At 36.1% G+C, this 16,796-nt stretch overlaps 1 protein-coding gene across 1 annotated transcript; it reads left to right on the plus strand.

Moving 5' to 3' along the window:
* The first annotated feature begins 3,559 nt into the window (after positions 1–3,559).
* Positions 3,560–15,165, plus strand: LOC100891604 (transcription termination factor 1). Its single transcript, XM_030995325.1, has 11 exons — positions 3,560–3,605; positions 7,559–7,714; positions 8,275–8,351; positions 9,221–9,329; positions 9,754–9,832; positions 10,334–10,467; positions 11,012–11,180; positions 11,790–11,885; positions 12,531–12,599; positions 13,225–13,310; positions 13,923–15,165. Exons 2-11 carry the CDS (start codon positions 7,579–7,581, stop codon positions 14,462–14,464), a joined length of 1,497 nt encoding a protein of 498 aa, XP_030851185.1. The 5' UTR covers positions 3,560–3,605; positions 7,559–7,578; the 3' UTR covers positions 14,465–15,165.
* The last annotated feature ends 1,631 nt before the right edge of the window (positions 15,166–16,796 follow it).

Raw genomic sequence — 16,796 nt, forward strand, 5'->3', positions numbered from 1 at the left:
TATAGAATTATAACGTTTGCTAATTCATAACATGGAAACAAGTATAATTCAGTATCAGAATCGTACCATATTTTTATTTATGAATTAATTTCGTCTGCATTGGAGCCAAGAGATTTATGCTCTTCAAAAATGTTAAAGTCATAATGGATACATTGAATGATTTATTATTGTTTTAATATGATCAAAGGGAATAAAATAAATGCTATTTCCGATTAAATTAAAGAAAGAACTTCCTTCTAGCTCAAAACGAGCACACAACAAATTATGGGGTGGGGGTATTATGAGTGATGATCAACAGCATTTGTATGGCGTCATTAACTGTTGCAAACATTCAAAGGCGCCCGCTCCTCCAATAGTCATGGACTACACATTAAATTTGCTTGAAAAGGTGGATTTTGAGGCCTGCCTAGCTTGTCGGTGTTGCGAGGAATACAGGAGGGAGGGAATTACAGAGGCTTCAAGCAACTGAAGAGAAGGCACTATCACCATATACATTCATACGTACATACATCCGATTAGCACTTTTAAATATTACATGGCTGAAATCATTACACCGTTTTTGCTATATCGTTCTTGTCAAGGGCATTATGATCATTTTAGACATAATATTATAATCATTAAAAAGAATGACAGTTCACTATTGAACATCAAAAGAGCAGAGAGTGAAAGATACTGTTCATAATTGTTAATACCGTGGTGCATATATTCAGTATAGTATCAGTAGTTACCTCAGATGACAGGAAAATTCGTATTTCAATATTTACTTTGGACCCGGCTCCACCCCCCCCCCCCCCCCCATCACGGAGGCAGTGGTGCATCCAGAAATATAGAAGAAAATAAACAAAAAAGACACATACCTCTACTCTGGCAAGAAATTTTGTGTTTTTAGAGTCTTCTGCCTCAGTCACAACAATGGTTGTCCCAGGCCAGCTAACAAATAGCCCGAGCACGATTAAAGCGAACATCGGAAAGTTCATCATCTTGGAGAAGGTATAACCATTCGCAGTAACCTCTGAAACACGAACTGGAAACGAATTTGTGTAAGAGTGATTTTTGTTAGTCCCGATCCAAAACTACCTATCACTATATTCCACGGGTTAAAAAAAAATCAATATGATTGGTATATATCAAAGCATGGTCACAGGAGAGAATGAGAGAGAGAGAGAGAGAGAGAGAGAGAGAGAGAGAGAGAGAGAGAGAGAAATAATTATGCAGGTTCTTTTTGTTGAGGGGAGGGGGTGGTATAAACAATGCAATACAATGCAATGCAAAGTTTATTAAAAACATGTAAACCAGCCCAATGGCTGCATTGGTCATGACTGTGTACAATTAAAATACTCAATGCATATTTCAAACATATAGTTACAATTGATTTGTCAATATCGAAATATAATAGTTAATATGATAAGATTGCTTGGGCAGCAAAAAATAAGAAGAAAAAAATCTAATATGAAGTCAGGAAAACGGAGAGGAGAAACATGAAGAAAAGAAGTAAAAGAGGAAGTTGTAGAAAATGCATGTAAATTGCATACATGTATTTTTTAATAATCATTAAGACAATATATGAATATAAAAAATAGAAAAGAACATATTCTTTTCATTACGGGAAAGGGAATAGAATTGTGTAATTTTGGTTTGTTATTAAAGGTGTTAAACTTGTGTTGATATATAGATGACCCGCCATCACGTTATTAAAGGGAAAGTCCACCCTGAAATTAAGTTAGTTTCAATAGGAGTAGAAAAATGAGAGAAACAAGTCAGTGAAAGTTTGAGCAAATTCCGATTAAAAATAAGGAAGTTAGGATTTTTGAAGTTGTGATCAATCAAACACAAATTGGCAACTCTATGACGTATCATGCGAGCTCAACTTCCATTTGCTCAGTACTAAAAAAATCTAAATTTTTCATTTTCCCTCAAGAAAAATTTCAACCATACATGCACCCTAAATATAATAATTGCAAATATGTTTCTATACTCCCCCTGCAAGGAACAAATATATATTCCGTCATCAATAACGAAGAAAACATGATTTTATGGAATATTATGCACAAAGCAAATGAAGGAGAGCTCGTATAATAAGTCACAGAGTTGCCAATTTGTATTTGATTGATCACAACTTCACTAATTCATAACTTTCTTATTTTCATTCAGAATTTGCTCAAACTTTCACTCACCTGATTTTCTTATTATTCTGCCTCTATCGAAACAAACTTATTTTGGGGGTGGACTTTCCCTTTAATAGGTTACTTGATAACAGTTTAAAACTCAGTTCCCATGAAAATCTGCATGAAAAACTTCAAAATGAATAGAAGGTATGAAACTCAGTTCGAGAGCCCATTTGGCAGATTATCTCCTTCTAGCTTTCCTCGATCCTAGGCTTACGTTAGTACGTGTAGGTCACAATAATTCATGGTGTGTTACATTGGTATTGATATTGTTTTTGAGTCGGGTTATCGGGTGGGGGCATTGATCATGTGTGGGTATTGTTAGTGTTGGTATGCGGAGTTAGCGTTGGTATCAATTAGAGGGGGGTGGCTGTTATTTTGATATTATAAATTAATGATCATGATAAAATGAAAGTGTACAAATTTAAAAAATCTTTCCAAAGAAGTATAGGATTTAAACCTGAGTCCCTGGTTTATAAAGCTTTACACTCGGCTATACTGAAACTATTTGATTGTAATTGAGGTGTCACATAATATATTGATAATTAGTAAAACCGTTGCGGTTATCAATTTTGTATAGGTGCAGATCGATGGCCGGGCCTGATTCTGAATAATAATTGTCCTCGGTCTACGGTAATTTATATGATTTTAAATATTAAAGTGTGCATAAAATGATAGGATATATTTTGTCTTTCTAATAGGCAAGAAAATAAAATATCAGAATGCCCTCCACAAAGGAAGCATTATGTCTATATCAAATTTGATTGAATGACACAATGAGCTGCATATTCCCTTCCCTTTCCCTGCCCTTTGTAGTTAATTGTGAGTATCGGTTCATGTATCCCTGTAATATCCCTTTCCCTGTTTTAGCGTGTATTTTTATTGCATAAACCTAACTTTAGTTTATTATGTCATTTGTATAGTTTAAAGAGCTATCCAAAACAAACTCTGCTTTTCCATAGGATCCGCCACTATATCTTTCTGAATCTTGTGTATTGTATATACATGTATATTATAATCATTTTCAATATGTTGTTACACTCTTTGTAAAATGAGATATTGTGGAAACCAATAAAATAATCTATAAATATATTCATATTAGATAAACCAGAAAACAAAATAATGTTATGAAGTTAGATATATTTTTATTCAGCAATGCTCATATCGTATGACAAGATACAAGATAGTCTATGTCAATAAAGTATTAATTGTCGCAATTTCTACCCGTTATTAAAATTGTGTGTGGGTGGTTCATTCAACTCCCCCCCGCCCCCCCCCCCCCCCCCCCCCCCTTGGAGGATTTTGACCATTTTGACCACTGACCTCTACTTTTGACCGACTGCTTTCGTATCGCGCGCCCATGCCCATGAATCAGCTGAGAAAATAGGCACACCCTCAACGTTAAACCGGAGACAGTCCTTGCCTTACCTTCTAAACTAAGTAAGAAAATAACGTTACTTCTGTGAACTAAGGATTATTTAGAATAATGTCAACTCTTTTTGGAACAATTGCAGAAGACCCCTTTTCAGTTGTTCTAATTGGCATATAAGTGTTTTGAGGAGGATACGATTACAGCTAAAACTAAAACTAAAAGACTCAGCATTTTATATTATACTAGTCCCACGCGTTGCATTTTAAGTTTTACGTAGACAGGTAGAACCTATTTTAGTACGTTCTACGCTGGTTTAGTGGTAGATTGAGCGACTTTCACCTAGATCTACTATAAATCATAAGTCTAGTGGGCGGATCCAGGGGGCCGAAACGGCCGCGCCCCCTGTTGGCGGCGCATGAAAAAAAGAATGGTGAGAAAACAAGGAGAAGAGAAGAAAGGAGAAAAAAAGAAAAGGGAAGAAAAAGAAAGAGACTCGGCGGAGTCTGAGAGAGAGAGAGAGAGAAAAAAAAAAAAGAAAAGAAAGAGAAGAGAGAGGCCGGCCGGGTGAGAAAGGGAGAAAAACAAGGAAATGGCACTTAGTGACAGTAACAACAGTAGCAGATTCTTCTCTTTCTTCAATGCTGTGCGTGATCCTTTTCTCCTTCATCATCACCACCAACCATCATGATGATGATGATGATGATGATGATACGAGGAGAGGTAGATCCTGTAATACTCGGTCTCTTCTTCAGGGTTGGTTATGTTCTAGAGTTAACTTATTGCACATGCGCAGAGTTGGGAGGGTTTTGATAATATCAAATTAACTTAATACGAATCGCTCAGACCACCGGTGCTTATCCAGTCTCATCTTGAAGATATCGATGGAGTTTGAGTCAATTATTTCCTGAGGGAGACTATTCCAGTCGGACACCACTCTGTTGCTGAAAAAGCATTTCCTTATGTTTAGACGAGACCTTTCCTTGAAAATCTTTAGAGAGTGTCCTCGGGTTCGAGTATCGAGTGATAAGGTGAAGAAGTGACTTGGGTCCACTCTTACTAAGCCCTTTAGAATTTTGAAGACTGTAATGGCATTGCCTCTCCTTCTCCTATAGTCCAAGGAGTGTAGGTCAAAAATCTTTAGCCTGTCTGTGTTGGGAAGTTTTCTTGTCTCTGGCATCATCTTTGTCGCTCTCCTCTGAACCCTTTCAACTTTGTAGCCATCTTCCTTCCAGCGTGAGTGCCATAGGATGTTACCATATTCTATGTGTGGTCTTACTAATGTCTTGAGGTGCCGGAGTTTCCATTGTACAACATACTCTTTGTTGTTACAGCAGGCGTCATTACTAGTGAGGCATTCTTTACAAAAGCAAGAAAGGTTTTTGGTCTGCACTTGATAAGGATTCCCAGTTGATCGTATGCAATGTACTTTCCTTGTTTGAGGAAGAGTAGCCACATGTTTAGTGCGATCTCTGCTTGTCGGTATCTCTTCGATCAAAGAATATACGTCTGCTTTTTGTGTGTATGGATGAAGGGCCTGGTTGACTGACATCTGCGAGCACTTTAGAAGCCCATTTGTAGAGATCCTTAGCGTTATTGATGACTAGAGTCTATGCCTTGCCCGTGTACTGCAACATCAAGTTTGGCTTTCAGCGTACCTGTCTCACTATCGGATTCACCTTTCCCATTTTCTGACCCATAGAAGCAGCGTTGGATGACAAAGTTGAAATCCTGTTCAGCATAGCTGATATCGGTGAAGTAGGATCAGAAATGCCAACCAGTACGATTAAATCGTATTTAGTACGATAATAAGAGTGAAATGTGATAATTTCATTTTTCAAAAAAAAAGAAAGAAAAAAAAACCCCATAAAAACTGCGGAATCGCATAGAAACATGTAAGATAAGATAAGATAAAATAATTTATTCCATTCATCATAAAAAACATTTAGATACAATCACAAGATATAAATTATAGTCAAAATAAACAAACATTACATATGATAATAATACAATATAAGGTGATCTGGACAAAAACATAGAAAAAGTGAGTAATTATGTGAATGAAGAGGCAGCTAACCGTATTCTAGTTTTTAGGTTGTGCTGCAAAACTGTGTCAGAATTCAGCTTACCGGTACTGTCAAAAATTCTAAGCATGCTTGTTTTAATATGTCAAGCCGTAGTGCCTGCGAAGGTTACTGTAAAAACAGTTCTGAAAAGACTGCCCGGTCCCTCCAAAGAGCGACAGAATGGTAATCAGGAAATTTGGGGGTCATTCCCAAAGGCTTGGGGGCTGGCCATATGTAAATTACAGTGACGGTAGCTATGGATTATGGCAAAAGGAGAAAGGGGTGAACATATGAACTGCAAGCGTATTGGTAATGATCATCCTATCATTTTAGGTTTTGGGGCGAAATAACTTCTGTTCTCTAAAAACAGTTCAGAGCAGTGTAACGTTAACACAAGGAGTGACAGAAAGAGACCATTTGTAGGAGGTAAATCTAAAAAGGAAGAAATAAAGAATAATATAAGGAAAGATAGAAGAGAAAAGGATAGCATATATACAAACAAAGAATTACAAAAGGAAAGATACTAGAAAATGATGGAAAGATATAAATAAAGAATAACAAAACGATAAGGAAAGATAGAAGGATAAACCGAACGAAAACATAATGAAAGTTATGAAGAGAAACCAAAAAACAAGAAATACATATCGATTATCAAATGAATGAGAAGCCTAAGAAAATACCTGAAAAAGAGGGGCACATGACTGTGCGTTGCAGTCCCCAGAATCAAAATGGTTTACAAATGAGGAATTGAATTGAATTGATTTGAACTTTATTTGTTTCCAATCACCGTTAAAATTCCATTTATACATTGTTGTAAAAAATGGGCAAAGAAACTACATTGAAATATATATATACATTGGAGCAAAAAAGAAAAAAAGAAGACATTATTAAAACTACTAACATCTGTGAGGTCTTCGAGAACCTGTTCTCCGTGTTTTGCAGTAAGGCAACATGGGTCAGGAGGTAACTGGTACCATAGATACTTGCAGGCTTCTTCAAGGGGAGTTGTGTACCTGTTATTAATGTTGGAGAGATCTGTCCATTTGACCTTGAATCTTCTTAGTATAGATCCATACGGCTGCTGGTTCTTGCTCATAGTCGTATGTTTGGAGGCTGTGCTTGGGATGTTGATCTGCCATTAGACGGGAAGATTATCTGATACATGCTGGTTCTTGCTCATAGTCGTATGTTTGGAGGCTGTGCTTGGGATGTTGATCTGCCATTAGACGGGAAGATTATCTGATACATTCTTCGGCATTTCTGGTCCGATTTTAAAGGATGAAAACAGGTTTTTAGCCTCCTTGTTGACGATGATGTAATCCAGGTGGGACTTGCATTGCCCATTATCACTACAAAATGTGTACTGGTTATGACATGAAAATATGTCATTTAGGCTTGTGAGCTTGTTGTGGAGCATGAAGAAGGCTAGGTCTTTTGCTTGCCTCTTCCATTGATGTTTTGGGGTCATGATGTCAGCATTAAGATCTCCAGTGATAATGAAGCTTGCTGAAGGGGAAGTCTTCGAGATGTGGTGTGTGACCTCATCTAGAAGAGCGTGATAGAGGTGTCTGGAGTCTGTGGTGTTTCCTGTTGGCATGTACAGTGTACACATTCAGCAGGATTATCTTGAAGGCTGGATTGACAAATTTTATGGAGACTCCAATAATTCTGTCAGATTCTGTGGAGATCTGTTTGATATAAGGTTCTAATTCAAAGCCAGGGTGGTACACATATTGATCATTAATTTAGATCGAGTATAGATTCTAGATCTATTTTAAGTTTAGCTTTCACATTGTTTTATTATTATCATCATCATTAATATCAATCATGTATTGTCAGGTTTTGAACTTGAGAGGTACTCAAGTTGAAATTTCTGGTCATTCCTTAAAGTCATTCCTGCCACTGTAGGATATGAAATGCGAATGCCAGTATCACCGTTTCTCTTTTTAAATACACAGTTCAACTTGATGTCTTTGTGATGGCAAACGCAGCTCAAGTGCAGACGACTGAAAATGCATTCAGTAGTGACAGTGAAGAGGGCTCTGAAACGGAGTGTTACGGGACACGTATCAACCGTCTCGATGCTGCCGAAAGACAGGAATTGAGGGACAGGGGTGAGTACTTCGTAAAAGAGAAATCTAACCATATTTGTGCTTCGAACGAAAGCAAGAAAGTGAGAGACATATTGGAAAAAGTTTCAACAGTTTCAAAGTTTGGATACCGGTAAACAGTAAGAAAATTTATGGTAGAATCACTGATTTTAGGGGGAGGGGTGCTCAAATCAATCATATGATATTTTAGTCCTGTACAACAAATAGGAAAATAACTTGTTCCTAAACGCCATAGGTAGTTGACTACTCTGCCACCTTGTTAAAATAATTAATATCTTTTTCAGTTTTTTTCAATTTATTCATACTGCACTAATATTTGGTTTTATTATCTTACTATATTTCTTGGTTTAGTTTGTAAACAAATTTGATTGCTCGTACATATAACTGAAGGGGCGGGGGCAACCTGGAACACCTGTCACCAGTCTAATAGTGGTCGCCAACAGTGTATCCCAGGAAGAAATATGTGCTACAAACCTGTCTAAAATGGCCCCTTGACTTTGTGTTTTCATTAGCTATTCTTAATAGACTGTGTTTAATATAATTTTGTTTGTTGCAAATTATAGGCATTGTTGTGAGAGAGGGTGCATGGACAGGGCTGGAAGACGAGAGGCTGAAAAAAAATATGCGCCACATATGCAAGGTGAGTTTGTGTTCTGTGTTACATTGTCATACTGTGAATGTTTTACAAAGACACATCTTAAATGCTTGCATTATTGTATATATATATATATATATATATATATATATCGTGGTAATAAAGATTTAGGCAGCCATTCATCTATGGCAGCAGAGATGGACTTCCAAACTAAACCCTTATTAAATGGGCAAATTAAATATTTGTTTGTCAGGGTAAGGAATAGTTATGCTTTCAAATCAAGAGATCAGCTGGAAACAAAGAAGTGAAAATACAAATCTGTTAAAAAACAGGGGGGAGGGGCTGTGAATAATGGTGGCCAGAAAAGTAGGAGTTGAATATTTACTTAAAGCTGTTTCATGTACCCAATTTATTTTGTACTTCTTTATGGATAAATTGTTTGGCTTAAGAGTGTTTAGCTCTCACTTAGCCGAGTTGGAGCCTCGAGTTGTGGCGAGCTGGTGCGAGCTTATGGCAAGCCGTTTTATCATTAAAACATATTTCTTGATATCAAGAAATCAATTCTTGATATCAACAAATAATTTTACGTTGTAAAGCAATGGTAATGCTTGATATCAACAAATATGTTTTAATGATAAAACGGCTTGCCATAAGCTCGCACCAGCTCGCCACAACTCGAGGCTCCAACTCGGCTAAGTGGGAGCCCTGCTTAAAATATCTGTAGGTTGAAAGCAACTATTCACTCTCTCCCTCCCCATCTCTCTCCTGCCATCTTTGTCCCTTCCTATTTCTGTCTTTATCCCCTTCTCTCTCCCTTTAATCTCCCTCCCTCACTCCCCCTCACCCCCTCTCTCTCTCCCTCCCTCCCTCCCTCCCTCCATCTTCATTTCTCTTTTCTATTTACTTTTCCACAGAAATATGGTATAGATGATCCCAGAAAGTTGATCTTTGCAGATGATTATCCTGATGAAGCCAAGGAGATAAGAAAGCTGTTTGATGAAGAGCTGATACACATGAAGCTCAGTGAGTATATTACTTGCTCGCGTTTGCTCCATACATGGAGTGGATGTTTCTTTATATTTAATGCTCAGGTAGCTCAATATAAGGAAATACATGAATTAGAACTGACACATTGAGAATTTTCTGTGTGATGTTATATTTCACTGAGGCTGCCGGCAGAGGTTGAAATGTAATTGCATTAGAGAAAATCTGACTTTGCAGTTGAATATACATGTATGTTACATGGAACGACAATGTGTTCAATATTCTTCATGTAAAATTTAGGGCATTTCCGATCTCATGCCTTGTTTGTTCTTGAGCCATCCAGCCTTACACATCAAATGCTTGTGACAAAGACAATGCAAACGATGGGTACATGCAGGGTTACTGGATATGCCGGATGGTTTCTGTAACACTTATCTTCATTTCAATTTTGTTCGCAATACAGGAAAAGGAATCCAACGTCCTGTTTATAATGTCTACATCAGAGCAAGGAAGATCTTTGATCCTCAAAATTATCTCGGCAGGTGAGGGATTGCATCTAATACATGTAGTTCTGAAGAGAAGGAACCTTGAAAAAACAAACATAAATTCTATAATATTCTGTGTTAATTACTATAAAAAAACATTTACTACCATTTGAGCTGATGTTTGTATGATATCGCTGTTCAGTTTCACTTTGTTAATTTATCTTTGTTTATTTTTGTACTTCTCTTTATATGATATTTTTGGACATTATTGTCTATCTTTGTTTTTTAAATTTAATTTATGTTTTAGCTTGTGTATATGTAACTGTGTTGAAATTTTGCAGTTCTAAACAACAATTCACAAGAGATCTCATTTACTCCGTGGTCAATAAATGCAAAAAAGGCTATATGAAGTGTTACTATTATTATTATTATTACTATTATTATTATTTATTAATATTAATATTATTATTATTATCATCATCATCATCATCATCATCATTACTAGAAGAAGTAGTACTATAATTATTATTGTTATTATTACTACTGCTCTCAAAACAGGTTTTCTAATGAGGAGGTTCACAGGATGAAGAACCTAGCCATGAGGATGGGAACCAGATGGAGTCAGATAGCCAAGAAGATGGGACGCAGTGGGAGGTCACTCTGCGACAGATTCAAGATCTCAGGAAATGGAAGTATGTTTTAATAATGATAAAAGTTGCTACATTAAAATTGTGAACATGTCCATCCCAGGGGATGATCAAAGCACCTACAAAGTCCTATCGTTTGCTGGCTTTATCTGCCCAAGCTGCCCTCAGGTATTGAAAGCATTTATGAAATAATTTTTTACGAGATACTCTTTTACTACACCTGGGTGGAGAGTGGCAAATGTAGATAAATGTTTTCCCAAAGGACAATTGGGCAATTCCATGGAAACTGTTCACTTGTCAAAAATCATAAAATAGGTGATTTCTCCATAGAGATTTAGTATCCTCCCCCTTTTACTTTTTTTAGGGCTGACATTATATTTCATTTAACCCTAGATTCTGGTTTTTGGTCTGATGATAGAGGGAGCGACTAGTGAGGGTTGTCCAGGAATTGTCCAGTTTCAACCAAAATCAGGACACTAAGAAGCTTTTCTTCAACATTCCTAAGCAATCCTAAGACCCCAGCTAACTTAGACACAATTCTCCCGCTTTAACTTCTTTATGGCTGATATTATTTTTCATTTAACCCTAGATTCTGGTTTCTGGTCGGATGAGGAGAGGGAGAGACTGGTGAGAGTGGTCAAGGAATTGTCCGGTTTCAACCAAGACCACGACGTTGAGAAGCTTTTCTTCAACATCCCATGGGTCAAGGTCGGGGACGCCATGGAAACCAGGAATGTTCATCAGTGCAGGATGGAATGGTAAACATCAAGTTATATTACATAATGTATTTGTTCAAGATTGCAAAATACTGTCACCAACGTTAATTCCTTACCCTGACAGTTTCTTTGACATTGTTATGTTCAGTCCAGGCCTGATAATTACCCGATTAAAATCGCTTTCCAGATTATTTTTCCAGATTTCTTTTCTTTTCTTCTTCCCCCTGAATCCTATTTTTTTTAAAGGAAAAAAAAAAAACAATTAAAATTTTTATTTTTTTATTTTTAGTGCTCACCATCACCCCTGTTCAGTCATGCATTTTCATCACAGATATATGGACTGAACAACTAAATTATGCATACCCTTACTAAGAATTGTAATTTTTTAAGTATGTAAAAATAGATTTGTCCAGATTTTTATGTTTCTTAATAACGTGACATATTATAGCTTACATCTAAAATTATTCAAAGCCCCAAGTCAACCAGTCCACCTTTCATTCTTGAGTTACGAACAAATACAAAACACATCAAATTTACAAGGGGTATGAATAATTCAGTTGCTAATGGTACATCTAGGCATTTCATGTTGCTGATATCAGTGCTGACAATAGCTCTAATATGCATGTCCTATATTCTCTCTCACTATATCAGGATTCACATTGTATCATGGGTTGCTGCTGACTACCAAACTCGCTATACCTCAAAGGGGCGCTGGAATGTAGAGGATAACATCAGGCTTATAGAGAAGTAAGTTTTGAAGAACTATGTGCTTTGCATACATCACTTAAAGCCCCTCTGCACTAGTTTGGCTAGGAAGGATTAGACCTCCCTGCATGGTCACTGGCAGGTGGTTATCTCATCAAATCACATAAGAAAAAGGGGACCATGGGGGATCAATGGTCACCGATTAGGCATTGTTTGCTATATAGAGGGCGCAAGTAGCAATAAGTAGTGTCGTTGGGCTTTAATACTCCTTCCATGTTCCAATTTGACATATCTGAATATTTGTTTTTTGACCACTCTGGATACGATTGCTCTACCACTGGGTCATTGTGCCTCCATTTCATCTCCTTCATCATCGTCATCATCGTCATCATCGTCGTCGTCATCATTTTCGTCATCATCATTATCATCATCTTCATCAGTGTTGAGAAGCATTTTGATGTTCTTTGTAATTCAGAGATCCAATTATAAATTAAGTGCATAGATCCATGCAATTATGCCAATGTGTTATGCACTATAAACAAATGTTTAATGTTATTATTTATTTTCATTATTAATATTATCATTTTGCCCCAGATATTTTGCTTGGATATTATAATGTGGCATCCCTCGAATGTGGAGAATACACTCAATTTGACTTTCATCTTTTTTTCACCTTTTTCTGTGCAGGGTATACAACATGGATATCCATGATGAACAAGATATAGATTGGATGGCTTTACTGGATGACTTTCCAAGGTAATATTAATATTTTCAATACAATTTTTTTTCTTTCTTTCTTCTTTGATAATGGTTAACATTTTTATTATATATCATATGCTATTGCATGTATGAAGAAGATGAAATATTAAACTAAATAGTAGTTTGGAAATTACAATTTAAATTTAAAAAAAGTACATACTTTGGCCGGAAAAAAAGATTTTCAAAGAAAGCATTTTTCAATGGCCAAATTGGAAGATATGGAGCACTTTTCTTTTTTTGGAAATTTGATGATTCAGTTTTTGTCCAAAAAAAGAAAAGTATAAAAAAAAATTGTATTTTCCAACTAGGCATTTTTGCAACTTTTGCGACAAACCACAGATTTGTTTGTTTTTTGAATTATTACCGCCATGATGGAATTCATTGCCTTGTATGCTGTGAACAGGAGCACTGAAATCGGTATCCAAGACAGAGCCAGTTTCGTGTTAGAGTACAGTGAGTTCCATTTAAGGTTTAGGTGGATATGTACGCTACATTCTACCAAAATATTCATTATGATAGATATCATTATCTTCATTACTTTTTAATTTATTTTATTTGCTGAATTATTGAATATATTTGTTGAGTGATTGTACAATATTTCTTTTTTTATCTTTTCTTCCAGGGTACCATCCCCTCAGAAGCTTACCTATTACTGGTACAGACTCAAAGTGAAATATGTGCACAATTACAGGTTCAAGACTTATGAGGGTATGTGCAAGATGAAAATGGGCAAAGTAATCTCTGAGGATGCTATTCTATGAATATCTTTGGAAGAATGTATTTCCAATTCACCGTTATCTAAAATCTAATAAAATGAATCCACAGATTGAGGGGAAATATCCAAACTACTGAATGACTCTTTGCTCCTTTTTAAAAGTTTGGGAAAGCTATTTTTTTTTAATTCACTGTGAAAAAATATGATGTAAATAAAAGTGAAGGTATATAAAGAAAATGGTACATTGTGCTACAAGCAATTTCACCATATGTGAAGGGAAAGAAAAGACTGTGCACTTGAGTAAAAATTGTAAGTAATTTAAGATTTTAATGCTGGATTAATGAGAATGTTTCATTTGATAAATAATTATGTATTGCATAGAACAGTTGCTCTTCGGTCTTTGTATATTGTATGTTGATTGAGTGTTTTGATTGAATAGCAGAATGGCCAAATGCTGTGATCCCAAGTAAAATAAACAAAGCTATAATACAATTAAGCTTTTCTCCATGTAAATCATGTTCAGAGTTTGAAAATGTGATCTTGTTTTCATTTGCTAGGGATGCATATTGACAAAGTCATTGTCACATTCATGTTTTATATTACAGATATTGTCTGCCATCTTCACGACACTAAATTGCCAGAACTGAGGGAGAAACTGAACCAGCGTGGGCAGAAGATCGTCTCGAGGGAGATCGTGGACGAAGAAAGCGACTCAGGAGGTGATGAGACACAAGCTGTAAACGAGAGGAATGTTGGTCAGAGTGATGGTGTATCCATGACAACCAGCAGAGGAATATCAAATGAATCTCGCACTGAAAGAGCGAATGAGCAAGGGCAGGAGGGTGAAGATACAGAAGAGGGCAGACACAATGGACATGATGAAATGGAAAGTGAAGAAAGGAATGACAGACGGAGAACAAAAAAGAGAAAGAAGAGAGCGAGAAATGAACATGAAACACACAATGAAGGAGATAGCAATGTAGAAAACAGGATACCTGGTCGTATTCCAAAGAAAATAAGGATTGAAAAGGTTGTAATTGATAACAGTTTGGAGGAAGAAGAGAGGATAACGGACACAAGGAAGGAGAAGAAAAAGAAGAAGAAAAAGAAGAAGAAGAGGCTTTCTGATAGTGAAATACCAGGTTGAAAATATTCATGCAATACTTATGAAAAGGAGTGATGAATTAGATTCTCCTGGTAGAGAGGCGAGGAGAATGAGAGAGATGCATAGATGATGATGTAATCAGATTTACACAACTGATAAAGACCAAAGGAGCAGCTCTATAGTAAAGGGGATTTAATAGATTCCTGAGAGCTTACAAACACCAATGAATATGGCTGCTCCTTTTCACAAAAGGGAATTTGACTTGAATCTCGGCATCAAACACAAAGCGACTATTTATCAAGAGGATATATCAGTCAAATATACCAACCTGTGTTAAACTTATTTGACTGATGAACTTGGCTTTTCAAAGTATCATCCAGCTTTTATCTTCAGATCATTAACAAAATATATCCTCATCTTTTACAGTCTTGTGTGTTTAATATTTATTGTGTTTCAAAATTAGGTTTAACATTATACTGTTACATTGATGATGATGAAGATTATTATTTTCATTATCATCATCACCATTATTATTTTATTTTGTCAAATTAATGTGAAATAATATTACAGGCACAAAATTTAACTGGAGTAAAATCACTGTTGCCCTATTCAGCTCTACAGTACAGGTAATTAAATCAGTAAATAATGTTTTTCTTTTCAAATGCAATCTTATTTCAATTATCTCTGTACAGCAGCTCTTCATATCCAGTTGACCGTATTGCAATAAAGTGATAAATCTCATCCAATTTACTTCCTTCTTGCAGTAAATATAGTAGCCATTTGAAAGGGAAATTGTAACATGTATTTGAGTGTGCAGATGCGTGTGCGTGGGTAGGTGTGTACCGAGGAGAATCGTAAAAACTTTACCTTAACTTTGACGACCACTTGCAAAACAAGGACGTCCTCGGTTGAGAACCTTGTAAATTTTTGGTTCAAAATTTGAGGATCTTTCATCTAGGGGTATGTTCATTTAGGTGCTCAATTTGCACAGAAAAAAGTAGGTCCTAGGTTATGCAGTAAATTTCCAGATCATCCTTGGAGACTTTGGAGTGTTATATTACCTTGAATATGTGATATTACATACTGATGTGTATTACGAATCCTTGATTTACACCACAATCTTTGTTTTAAAACTTGTAAAATGATCTGTGATATATTTTTAAATCTACTAGAATAAAATGGGTTCTTGTACAGGTAGGCAATCTCATTGGTCGTATGACACCATGTCCAAAAAAATTTCTTTCCCACCATGTAAAAACAATTTCTGTTGAAAATTTATTTATCTACATAGAGTTGGGCCTAACACTGAGAGTGTTATATATTTCCCTAGCCTATACATATAATATCTATTAGCATGTTATTCATTCCCTTGATGATTCTCCTTTAAATTTCCTTTATTTGTCTGTCGGTCTATTAGATTAAGAGAGAGAGAGAGAGAGAGAGAGAGAGAGAGAGAGAGAGAGAAGAGAGAGATGGAGACAGGGGCTGCCAAGCATTTTCCAACGTGGAGGGGGTGGGGGGGGGGGACCAACAAAAAAAGGGCACCTTCTGTAAAAAGGGGCATCTACAAAGGAAAACTTTAGAGGGAACATACCATTTTTAGACATATGCCCCTACGTTGTTATGGCTGTGATTACATTATGGATAATACGAGGGTTAATATCAATATGTGTTTCTCTGTTTGCATGGTCCCAGATACTGCTTAATTAGCCTCGTACTTTGCAGTTGGGTGTGATGGTCTTAATATTAATTTGCGAGTGATGGAAGCAACCGAGCAACAAAATAAGATTTGTGAGGTTGCAGTGTGTAAAATGACATCTTAATTGTAAAGAGGATAAAAACAAATCCTGATGAGTTTTATAAGTAACATAATTACATGTTTATCAATTATAAATAAACTTGGGGGGGGGGGGGGTGGATTAAAGAAAAAAAGGGGGCTCTAAGTTGCTTTTAATTTAGGGTACAAAAAAGAATTGGCACTTTTCCTTTGTAAAAAGGGGCACTTTTGGAAAACTTGAAAAAGTGGGGGGGGGGGGGGGCACTGCACTCCCTGTTATAGTACAGTAATAATAATACCAACAACAATAATAATTATAATATAAATATAAATAATAACATCATCATGATGATAATAACAGCACTAATAAAACGATAATATTAATGATAATGATGTTGAATTAGATCTTATATTAATTATGATAATGATATTAATACAAAATAATAACAATTATAACAATAGTGATGATGATGATGACAATGAGAGGCACTGGGATTGTTTACCTAATTTGTGTGGGCATCTTCCATCGACAATCGAAAATCACGGACTGATCATCTAGACTATGAAACAACAACCAATCAGCTTCCATTATGAACG

The sequence above is a fragment of the Strongylocentrotus purpuratus genome, unplaced genomic scaffold (genome assembly GCF_000002235.5).
Source record: "Strongylocentrotus purpuratus isolate Spur 01 unplaced genomic scaffold, Spur_5.0 spur5_scaffold_21, whole genome shotgun sequence".
Lineage (NCBI taxonomy): Eukaryota > Metazoa > Echinodermata > Echinoidea > Camarodonta > Strongylocentrotidae > Strongylocentrotus > Strongylocentrotus purpuratus.

Coding starts and splice junctions, on each gene's coding strand:
- LOC100891604 (XM_030995325.1), top strand. CDS start 7,579: ATGGCAAACGCAGCTCAAGTGCAGACGACTGAAAATGCATTCAGTAGT. Junction 8,352..9,220: donor ATATGCGCCACATATGCAAG/GTGAGTTTGTGT, acceptor ACTTTTCCACAG/AAATATGGTATAGATGATCC. Junction 9,833..10,333: donor CCTCAAAATTATCTCGGCAG/GTGAGGGATTGC, acceptor CTCTCAAAACAG/GTTTTCTAATGAGGAGGTTC.